Source organism: Dendrobates tinctorius, unplaced genomic scaffold, assembly GCF_039654945.1.
Source record: "Dendrobates tinctorius isolate UK_male_01 unplaced genomic scaffold, ASM3965494v1 ptg000028l, whole genome shotgun sequence".
Lineage (NCBI taxonomy): Eukaryota > Metazoa > Chordata > Amphibia > Anura > Dendrobatidae > Dendrobates > Dendrobates tinctorius.
The window spans coordinates 12,003,834-12,015,588 of NW_027361696.1; the positions used below are offsets into that span (position 1 = coordinate 12,003,834).

General features: G+C 48.8%; 1 protein-coding gene across 1 annotated transcript in view; it reads left to right on the forward strand.

The window, feature by feature from the left end:
* USP48 (ubiquitin specific peptidase 48) overlaps positions 1–6,241 on the forward strand; it is a 52,527-nt gene extending 46,286 nt beyond the window's left edge. The window contains exons 13-27 of the mRNA XM_073570138.1: positions 46–160; positions 229–362; positions 442–513; positions 596–720; positions 802–924; positions 1,027–1,088; positions 1,158–1,268; positions 3,180–3,298; positions 3,758–3,864; positions 3,992–4,096; positions 4,317–4,475; positions 4,559–4,684; positions 4,768–4,816; positions 4,923–4,949; positions 5,971–6,241. Of these exons, the coding sequence (XP_073426239.1) occupies positions 46–160; positions 229–362; positions 442–513; positions 596–720; positions 802–924; positions 1,027–1,088; positions 1,158–1,268; positions 3,180–3,298; positions 3,758–3,864; positions 3,992–4,096; positions 4,317–4,475; positions 4,559–4,684; positions 4,768–4,816; positions 4,923–4,949; positions 5,971–5,993 (1,457 nt within the window). The 3' untranslated portion in view covers positions 5,994–6,241. The remainder of the gene's footprint in view (positions 1–45; positions 161–228; positions 363–441; positions 514–595; positions 721–801; positions 925–1,026; positions 1,089–1,157; positions 1,269–3,179; positions 3,299–3,757; positions 3,865–3,991; positions 4,097–4,316; positions 4,476–4,558; positions 4,685–4,767; positions 4,817–4,922; positions 4,950–5,970) is intronic.
* Positions 6,242–11,755: the final 5,514 nt, after the last annotated feature.

The following is an 11,755-nucleotide window of genomic DNA, read 5'->3' on the forward strand; positions in this document are numbered from 1 at the left end:
GGGTATTCTCAGGCTCCTCATTTGCAGGAACTTCTGTCTCCTCAGCTGAGTCCCTGTGTAAGGACTGTGTGGTGGAGCGCTGCCGGGTCCTGCGACTGAAGAACCAGTTGAATGAAGACCACAAGAGCATCGCCAACATGGTGAAGGTGACCCTGAGCAGGTGAGTGCAGCGCCCCTTGCATGTGTCAGGTGGGGGCCATTTCTTACCACTCCCCCTCTGTTCCCCAGCAAGGAGGGCTTCTGGATAGGGAAGGCATCACTGCGACGATGGCGGCAGCTGGCAACTGAACAACTTGGTCATCACCAAGAGGACGAGTGTGAACACGGGGATGTGAAGATGAACGGCAGCGCCCCCAAAAGAGGTAAAATGCCAGTGTGGGTCAAGAGCATGCTCCCTGGCGCGTGGCGGTTGGCCCTCCCAATTTCTGTCTCTATCTACAGAAGAGCTGCTGGAGGACAAGAGGGAAGAGGACACAGACACCAGCTTCAATGAAGACCTAGTCTGCCAGCATGGTAAGATCCCCCGAGCCTTCACACTGGGGGGGCTTCTGATCATATGGCTCCTTGTGTGCAGTCCATCGCTCTGCCCCCTCAGGTGGTCTGTGCATGTCGGAGAGCGAGAGGAGGCTGGTGTCGGAGGCCACCTGGGTGAAGCTGAAGGAGTACTTCCCCACCGCCCCAGAATTCAGACATGACCAGGAGCCGTGCCGCCAGTGCCAGGTACCGGCTACCGGACCACCCCAATCCCTGCACTTTTGCTGGAGTTCTTCTGAGACCCCAATATATTGACGGTTTCTGTAGGTTCTAGAACAAGAAGGGGAAAGAAATGACGCCCTGCATAAAAAGATGGCGAACGAGCAGAAGCTGGCGCTGCCCAACCTCTTCCAGGACAAGAGCCGCCCGTGTGGAGGCAGCTGGCCGCAGGTAGGTCCTCCATAGTATACATCGGGGGGCGCTCTCCTCTGCAGCCGCCTAACTACTCTCCTCTGTCCGGCACCTTACTGCTGCTCTCTGTTGTGCACGCAGGAGACTTCCGAACTGTACATCGTCTCCCAGTTCTTCGTGGAGGAGTGGAGAAAGTTTATAAGGTGAGCGGGGCGACGTGCTGGCCTTCGAGGGCTGAGCAGGGCTTTCCTAACCCTACATGTTTCCTTCAGGAGGCCGACCAAGTGTGGCCCGGTGCAGTCCCTGGGCAATAGCCTCCTCCTCTGCCCACATGGGGGTCTCATGTTCTCCTTCTCCACAATGACCAAGGAAGACTCCAAGCTGTGAGTATTCATCATGTGCCAGGAAGGGTGGGACACTGCTGAGCCCCAAGTTTACACCTCATACTCTGCTCTGGAGATGGAAGCATAATTCAGCTGGTATTGGTGACAGTCAGCAGCTTGTGGATGCCCCCAATAATGTAACACAGAGGGGCTGTCATGTACCCGCTTCTCAGCACGTGACTTGCGGTTGCGCCTGTAAGGGTTAGTCTATCTCACTCAGTCCAGCACTCAACCTCTGTCCTATGCTGCAATGGTAGCATAAATCACACCCCGACACAGACCACTCTACCCTGCTTCACACACGCTGCCACCACTCACTGAATACACGGGCAATGAGTCGTGGAAGTACCACCACTACTGTCTGCCAATCACCAGGATCACATACTCTAAGGCAGGGTTCCCCAACTCCAGTCCTCAAGGCCCACCAACAGGTCATGTTTTCAGGGTTTCCCTTGTATTGTACAGGTGATGCAATTATCACCTGAGCAATACTAAGGAAATCCTGAAAACATGACCTGTTGGTGGGCCTTGAGGACTGGAGTTGGGGAACCCTGCTCTAAGGCAATGAATTCTGTTAGACCATACAAGGTTCTAACTTATTAAAGTTTTAAGCTTTAATAGAAAAGGTACAGTGCTTACAATAAAAGGATATAAAAATATGAAAGTAAAAAGTGACATACAAATATGCCAGACAGTTCTAAAATAAAAAGGAGAAACTTACAGAAATATCTAAACTTTGCAGTCTGGTATTCTGTTCCCTGAGGGGTCGGAATATGAACTGGATCACATCAGCTTGGCTGTCCTCAGTCTGTGAACCACTTTCTTTGTGTAGGGCCCAAGTTATAGACTCAGCCTGGAGATCAGATTTCTAGACCAGCCTCTCATGTTAATATTCTAATTCCTGGTTTGTGACTGGACCATGGCTACTTTCTCAGTGAATACATTATTTGTCTAAAGGTTCTTGTCTTAGCTTTTCTTTCCTATAGTAAATAGAAATTGGCAGACTGCAAATAGGTCCCATTTGGCTTCTTCCCTCAAGGCATCAGAGGTGTGAAGTGTTTCCACTTCTGTGTGTTATCAGGCACCCTGGGGTCTGAGGCCAGGAAAGCTACCTTTGCGATAGATAACATAGGTTATGACCTTTGTGAAGAGCTGCAGCTTAAGGGCCACCGTCACGCATAGCGACTCACCAGCGATCCAGACAACGATATCAACGTGTCAGGATCGCTGGTGAATCGCTACATGATCGCTGGTGAGCTGTCAAACAGACAGCTTCACCAGCGATCAGCACCAGAAACGCCGAGCGCGTGCCGTTGCTGTGTTCGTTAGTTACCAGCGCGCTGATGCAGGGAGCTGGTAAATAACGTACACATCGGGTATCCAAGGGACATGCGTCCCTTAGATACCCGATGTGTACATTAGTTAGCAGCAGATCGCTGGTCTTCCGCCTGTCACACGCAGCGGGAGACCAGCGACCAAAGAAAAGTCCAGAGGTTTCCCAGAGCGGTCAGCGATACCGGCAGGGGGGGCCGGTCGCTGATAGTGAGATCGCTATGTGTGACGGGGCCTTAAGAACAGATGCTAATTTACTGCCAGTCCTACATCACCTACAAATACATATTTCCACTACAGGGGCTATTAGTGTTTACTTCAGAGGACTGTCCTCACCTGGGGTAAAGACAATGTAGGGGCTCTGTGCTGTCACGGAACAAGCAGGGGACAAGCTACAGAATAGTAAGCGCAGCTTTCGGTTATAATACAGGTTGTATCTCAGAATCAGTAATGTATGTGCTTAGTGACTGCACCAGCAGAATAGTGACCGTAGCAATGCAGGGTGTGGTATATGTATGCAGATGCTCAGGGGGTGGTCTTGCTGTGATGCTGGGGGTCACATGTGACTTCTGCTCCCAGCTTCGCTCTCCTCTGGCCGGCTGAATGGGAAGTTATTCAGAAACTCTTCATTGTCGATCACACGATCAGGATCTCCCGGACGGTGGAGGACGCGGCTTCTGTCTACGTATCTGAGCCTGGTTTGTTTTAACGTTTTTTTTTCTTCTGGGTGACATGGTGCGGTCAGTGAGGGGGTCTCCTGCAGTGTGTGGGGGGGGGGGTCACAGACGTCTCTTGCAGTGTGTACTGTGGGGGGGTCCTAGGCGTCTCCTGCAGTGTGGGGTGTTTCCCAGGCGTTTCCTGCGGTGATGTTATGTCCCTGGTGTTTCCTGCAGTGTGTGGTGGAGGGACACCTGCAGTGCGTGCTGTGGGGGGGGGGTCCCAGGTGTCTCGTGGTGGTGGGGTTCCCAGGCATCTCTTGCAGTGTGTGCTGTGGGGGGGGTCCCAGGCGTCTACTGCAGTGTTATGGTGTCCCTGGCATTTCCTGCAATGTGTGGTGGAGGGTCTCCTTGAGTTTTTGCTGTGTGGGTCTCCAAGTTGTCTCCTGTAGTGGGGGGTCTGCATTCCTGACCATCATGTCTTTTGACACCCCCCATCAGAGCTGTGTCCTGAGTGCCGGGAGGGTCTGCTGTGTCAGCAGGAGCGGGACCTGAGGGAATACGCACAGGCCACCATCTACGTCCACAAAGTGGTGGATAATAAAAAGGTAAGCGGGTGACATCGGCCTATAACATGGGGGGCTGCAGCCAATGTGCCCCTCGTGATATGACCTCGGCCTAAAATATGGGGGCTGCAGCTGATGTGCCCCCCGTGATGTGCTCCCATTTTTGCAGGTCATGAAGGAACTAGTCCCTGAGCTAAACGTCAGCAGTTCAGACCCAGAAGAGGAGAAAGAGGAACCTCGACCCGAAGGAGAGAACGACCCCGACTTTAATCAGGTGGGTTGGCCCCGGCCAGGGGGCCCTGCATTTTGATCCTCAGTGCTGTCGGCAGGCTAGTGGGGGCTCTTTGCCCCGATCTGTGATTGGAGGTTTTTGCCATTGTTGTATCACGTGACAGATTTTCTGCCGTCTCCACATGTCATAATCATGTGATGCAAAGTTCTGGACCCCCGTGGTCGACTGTATGCAGGGTCTTTAACCTTCCCCCACTCTTTAGGCCAATGGAGCAGTCAAGAGGCAAAAGGTTTCCATCCAAGGGCAGGCGGCCTACCCGAAGCAGCCAGGCATCCGGAGGAGCACGCGTCATCGGAAGGTGCGTGGCGAGAAGGCGCTGCTGGTGTCTGCGAACCAGACGCTGAAGGACCTGAAAATTCAGGTGAGGGGCCTTGGGTCACGGTGCGCAGCGGCTGCCTCCGCCGGGGCACGGTGCTCAGCGGCTGACCCTGTCTCTTCTTGCAGATCATGCACGCTTTCTCCGTCGCCCCCTTTGATCAGAACCTGTCACTGGATGGGAAGATTCTAAGTGAGGACGCTGCCACCCTGGGATCGCTGGGGATCGTCCCAGAGAGCGTTGTTTTACTAAAGGTGATTAACCACTTCCTGTCTGTATCAGTCGCCACATGCTTGTGCTGAGTGGGGTGTAACCGCAGCTCTGTTTTCCACTACAGGCGGATGAGCCCATCGCAGAGTATGCAGCCATGGACGATGTGATGCAAGGTGAGGGTGGCATGCACACATGATAGGAGTAGTAGTCCCCAAGTCCGCTTTGTCTGACCTGCCCTGATTTCTGACCTCCCCTGATTTCTGCTCTTCTCTCTTGCAGTTTGTTTACCAGAGGAAGGATTTAAAGGTGAGGGGTCTGGATTACAATGATGGGGGTTGTTCTCCCCATGCTTCTGGTGCCCATGGCAGCCTTGTTTAGTCAGCTTATAGGTGGCGGAGCTGCGGCACAGTGTGTTCACAGTATCAAACAGGATAGACAGAGTAGCAATCGGGGAACGCACCGTAGGATGATATACTTATTACAAGTTAAAATAGAATAATTCATATCAAGTAAAATATAAAAAAATCTACATAATGTGGAAACAAACACCATCACCAAGAGACTAAGAAATGCACATAACACAGGGAGATGCCTGCTCCTGTATATTGCTGAGCTGCCCTACCTGCCAGCAGAGGTTGGCACCCTATACACCTGCAAACTGGCACCCCCATTCATCGATTGCTCACCCTGCTGACCCTAGTCGAGGCAGAGGAGCAGAAAATTCTTGATCGGTAGAGACTAGAGGATGTGCAAAAGATATACTGATATGTAGGATTGAGTAATGATCTGGATAGATTGACCACAGGCACGTCATAGTGTATAGACACACAGAGTGTGAACCACCCATGTAAATGTTACCAACCTGTCCCTGGTTGGCACCCTATGATGACGAGATTGGCGCCTCCGGTTGTCGTCAGCTGTCCCTATGTTCTTGTCGCCTGCCTGGCCGCGGGGGTTGGCACACTTTGATGACGAGATTGGCGCCCCCTCTCTTCGGCGCTGTCCCTATTGTCCCTCTATTAGGTTAGGTGAAATGATAAGGAGATGAATAGAAAGGAGTAAAGTGCTTAGTGCTTCTCATTTGGTAAAGAACGATCTGTATCCTCATAGTGGCTCTGTTCAATGGAAAAATACATAACATATGTACAGCGACAGGTGGTCACAGAGGAAGGAAGATGAAAGATGGATGCATTTGTACCAGATCTGGTGATTAATGACCTTACTTTGTGTGATATGGTCTATATAAAAACATATGGCACAATTATAAAGAAAGTCTGGCCATTCAGGCTGCAGCACAGTGTATCAGTGACTCTCCATCTGGTTGCAGGTACGGGGCTGCTGGGACACTAGCTCTGGTGATGGGGTCTTCCGGGGGCCGCGGTGCCTCCACCTCCGAGCGATGCCTTAAAGAGCAGATTGCACTGACGCCGGCACAGGACGGACTCTACTTTTGTATGTACATAGATGGCGCCGTGTATCTAGTATATGACTCGTTTACACTGGGGCCTCTATGCTGATGGACTCCGGACAGGAGCGCCGTCAGCCCGAGTCTCCTCTCTGGCTGCTTGTCTCACATTAAAAGCTGACTGATGTGATAATCCACAGCCTCCGTGTCTTGATATATGTAAGTCTTATTGTTCAATCACACAGAGGTCTGCTACATCTTGGTTCTGTGAATGGCATGCTCCAGCGTCGATCCCTCTTGCAGCGTCACGCCCCCTTTACAAGCTGCGGTCCCCTCCCTCTCCCCTACATACAGGTGTGTAACCTGAGCCTAGTGTGCCCAGCAGCACAAAGAGCAGTTAGAGACCCTAAACTGGTTGGAAGCAGTTCTTGGAGCACATGTTCTTTGTTCTTGCAAACTTAAATATAATAGCACCGATTATTCATATATACAAGAAACCTATATTTTTGAGATCTACATCATTAGAGCTATTCACCACAGCGTTTTTGGATCTCCTCGCTCGCTGGGAACTGAGCAACTGGTATCTGCTTCCTTATAATACCTAGAGATGTGATGTTTAGTCTCAAATGGAAGATGATGTTGTAAGCAGTCATATAATACTTCTGTCGTCTCTCTACGAGCTTCCTCCCAGAAGTTATGGTCAATAGGTTTTTCATAACTTTCCAAAGGTGTCGTATCCAGCCACCTGGTGAGATCAGCACGGGGAAAGTCCCTAAGTTTATGGGCTAACTATAGGCCTCTTTCACACTTCAGTTTTTTGCATCAGTTCAAATCCGCCAAAAAGGCAGACAAGCGGATCCGTTCTCAACTGATGTGAACGGATGGCACAGGATCCGTTTTCAGACGGATCCTGAAAAATGAGGAAATTTAAAGGAACCGCTGGCAGAGAGAGAGAGAATTTTTTTGTCTGGAGGATCTGCCAGAGAAAAAAACTTTGCAAGCTCCGTTTTAAAATCTTTGAGCATGGTGACGGACAGCAACTTTTGGCGGATCCTCAAAAAAAACGGATGCAACGGACGGCAATCCGTCACAATCCGCCATTAATGGAAGTCAATGGGGAAAAAAAACGGATCCTCAAAAGAAAATTGAGGATCCGTTTTTTTCAAAACCTGGCAGATTGTGACTGATTGTAAAAAACTGAAGTGTGAAAGAGGCCTTAAGCAGGAACAGCCATTTTGTAGGTTGTTCAGACCTGGGGAAGACTGCATATACCATCCATGCTGTGGATTGAATCTTTGCCTTTAGGATCCCCTCTCCCCAGGCGGCATGCCATTGACTGAGATAATTGTAAGTTCATACCTTTTTTTTTTTTTTTCTATCAAATAGATTACTAATCAGAATTGAAATTACAGAATATACAGTAAATCTTCCACAAACAATAGATTTACAAATTGAACATCCCTGTCCCCCCCCCCCCCCCCCCCATGTGGACAGCTTATATCACTCTTTTCTCCATAAGATTTCTCTTACACCGTAATTTACCATTAGTCATCCTTTTTACCCATATTGTCAATCAAACTATACAAAACAGAAATGTTCCTATGTCCGGGTATTAATGGTTTATCCACAACACCAGCATTGTAAAATATAGCACATTCCCATCAGTTAACTGTACCGTATTGTAACTAGGGATTCCACAACCTCTCTCTTTTAACATATATCCTTTCCTCCAGCCGGATGATACAAAGACACCTGTTTCACAAACTCTCTCCCAGAAGGTGGTTCTTTCCTGATCCAGTTCCTCGCAATCGGCTTCCTTGCTACATATAGTAGTCTGGCTATAGCAAGCTTTGCACTGTTAACTATTTCAATTTCCTCCACATATCCCAGTATGCAGACCAGTGGGTTTTTGGGTATAACACTTCCGTAAGCCCCTTCTATTCTGGTTTAATGTCATTAACAGAACACAGCCTGGGACAAGTCCACATCATATGAGGGATTCCGGCATCAGACCCCCCCAATATCTTGGACAGTCAGCGTTGTCCCTCAGCCCCGTTTTAAACATAAGAAGGGGGGTACGGTACACACGATGGATCACATAAAGATGGGACAACCTAGCTGGTTCACTCATAGTGAGTTTGGGGACATATTCTAGGACTCTGTCCCATACCTCGTCAGTCATCACCCCAATCTCTCCCTCCCATTTGGATCTTGCGTTTAGTGGGAACCCCATTAAATGTGTATGCAATATATCTTTGTAGGTGTTAGAAATTACCCCTTTTGTAAGTCCAGCACCACCACATATATAGTCCAACACTGTCAGATTGTATCTGCAGGTTTCTGGAAAGTTTTTGAGCCGTAATGGCATGCCGTACCTGACAGTAGTGATACCATTCAGAATCCGGCAACTGAAACTCACTCTGTAATTGCACAAATGGTCTCGGCTCCCCGTTATCCATAATTTGAGACATTAATGTCAGCCCCCTACGTTTCCAGCCTTCCAGTCTCCCAAGTTTCCGAATCTCTGGGAGGTTACTATTATCCCATATAACTGTGAATCTAGTCAACCCGGTCACCCCTCTTTAGTCTGTTCCACAGGTCTTGTAAGAGTCGCAGAGTGGGACACCCGTCTCTCATTACACCCATCTTCCCATCCTCTAAGCCAAGTATCAATGGGCTTCAATTTAGTACGTATTCCAGCACTCCTGATGACGCCTGCCTTCTCTTGATTAGACCACCCTCTGAGATGTTGACTTTGGGCAGCTAAAAAATACAGTTCCGGATTTGGCAGTGCCAGTCCCCCCTCATCCTTTGGTGTTGCAAGGTTTCAAGCCTTATTCTAGGTTGAACAGTGAATTCACCACTCCGAACCTTTTCTGCAGTATCCAGATTGGGGAGTTGTGTAATATATATAAAAGCTTGGGCATTAAAACCATTTTAAGTAGATTAATCCTTCCCACCACCGACAAGTGTAATTTGTTCCAAGTATCCACCTTAGTTCTTAGAATTGCCAGTAGAGGTACTAGATTAGTATTAAGGTACTCGGTCACCGGTAGGGAAACCTGTATCCCCAAATATTTAAACATTTCCACACATTGTAGTTTGTTGGCCCCTATGTCTTCCTGAGTCCATACCACCTCCTTGTCCACTTTAAATAGGCTTGATTTAGACCAATTTATGGTCAGTCCTGAGATCTCACTGAACCCCTCAATGGTCTGCACAGCATGATCCAATGAAGCCGAGGGGTCCCCTAGGAATAACAAAAGATCATCCGCATACAGGGCCACCTTTTCCTCCAAATCGCCATATTGAAACCCCTTTATTGCCTTGTTGCGTCTAATAGCAGCCGCCAATGGCTCTATCGCAATAGCGAACAGGAGCGGTGACAATGTACAGCCTTGCCTCGTTCCTCTATGCAGCTGTATTCCCACGGACATTACCCCATTAATCTTAACTCTAGCTGTGGGTTGAGTATACAATAGCTGAATCCATGCTGTAAATTGAGGAACAGCCCATACTATGCAGCACTCTCCACAGGTATGACCATTCTACAGAGTCAAAGGCTTTATGGGCATCAAGTGAGGCTATCACCCTCCCACCTGGGTTATCGACTGGCAACTGCAGATTGAGAAATAGTCTCCGTATATTGGCTGCTGTTGATCTGTTGGGCATAAACCCCGATTGATCCATATGGATCAGTGTATCAACAACACCAGTTAGTCGGTTCGCCAGCACTTTAGCCAGTATTTTATTTTCACATCAGCTGTCAGCAAGGATATTGGCCTGTATGAATCTGGAATTACTGGATTTTTACCGTCCTTAGGAATCGCCACTATCACCGCCTCCCGCATAGACGCAGGCAAAATCCCTTCTTTCAAAGCCTCCTCAAACACTATTAATAGGTTGGGTAGCAGAATTTCTTCTAGGTGTTTGTATATTTCCGCAGGAAGACCGTCTTCTTCCGGGGCCCTCTCATTAGCCATGCCATGCAGAGCCATCTCCAACTCCTCTACTGTGATAGGAGACTCCAACTTATCCCTATGTTTCATAGATAGTGTCGGAAGCAGTCCCGCTCCTAGAAATGCCTCCGCCCCCCCTTCCCCTCCCATTCTACTCGATGAGTAGAGGTTCTGGTAAAAACCTGCGAAGACCTCCAGAATTTCGGGCGTCTCAGTAACCCTTGTCCCCTTTGCAGTATCCATACTATGTATAAATGAGCTGCCTCTCTCGGCTGCAGCTATAATCGACAATAGATGACCAACTTTCCTCCTCTTCGTAGAATCTTCTGAAAAGCCTGCTTCTAAGTTGCTTTATCTAGTAGTAACCTATTGACCCTTTCATGTGCCTGCCTAAGTGTCAGTTGAGTGTCGGGTGTAGCGTGCTGTGCCATTTCTATTTCTGCCCTAGTTAGGGCTTCCAGACTATCCACCTCATCTCGCTTAGTTTGTGTCTTTCTCCTACATATATCCCAGTATCGAATTCCCCGGGGATATGTCTTCATGGCGTCCCATACCACCAGAGGGTGAGCACTATCATCATTATGGACACAGAATTCCCCAATCTCCCGCATGATGCCCTGCATATTTATATGTTGTAGCCAGGCCGGATGTAACATCCACTCTCCCCTTATCCCCCCTCTCAAACGCTCCCGTTTAATGGACACAAGGATGGGACTGTGGTCCGAGATCACTCTCGGTAAGTATTGCACATCCCCCACCACTGCATTCATCAACTCATTAGCTAATGCCATGTCGATGCGAGATAGGGTATTATAAGAAGCTGAATAGCAGGTGAAGCACTGTTTACTGTCATTTCTTACCCTCCAAATGTCAAACCCATTTCCCGAACTAAATTGCCAAATGGAGTTATAGTGTCACTCAATACTCCCAATGGCCTCCTATTCCTGTCCCAATAAGAGTCTTACATTATTATAGTCACCCACTATCAAAAGAGGCAATACTCCCCCTCTTCCTGAGAATTCCCAAGTCTCCCTCAGCTTAGTACTCGAGTAGGGGGGTGGAATATAAATAGCGGCAATGCACATAAGGTGGCCAAATAACTTACACACTACCCATCCGGGGCAATATGCACCTCTATTTCCTCATATTGTATTGAAGTATGAATTAGCACAGATACCCCCCCTTGCGTAGCTAGAAAAAGTAGAGTGATAGGCCCTCTGTATCCATCGCCTATTTAAGAGTCTCGTTGTGTCCAGTAAAAGATGAGTCTCCAGGAGGCATACCACCGATGGGCCCTGGTCTTGTATATATTTGAATATAGCTGCCCCCTTAGTTTTGTCAGATAAACCCATAACATTCCAACTTAGTACCTTAATTCCCCCCCCCCCCCCCATAGTTTTGATAACTGGAATTATTAATCGGTGTAGTTTTCCCCCTTGCTGTCTGAACCCATCCCTCCTCCCTCACCCTCCCCTTCACCCTCCCCTTCACCCATCCCCCCCCCCTCCTCTTCTCCCATCCCCCCCCTCCTCTTCTCCCCCTTCCTAGTGCATATACTCTCAGAGAGCTGGGTAATCTGGTCCCTCGCCCCCCTCCCCCACCACTATGCTTCTACATTCATCTGATTGCATACGTAGAGCAACTATCTTCCCAGCTCCCCCCCCCCCCCCAGTCCTGTTGTGTAGGATAGAAGATCCCATTGTATAACATCATCAATAATATAATAAAACATATAAACAATTCAAATT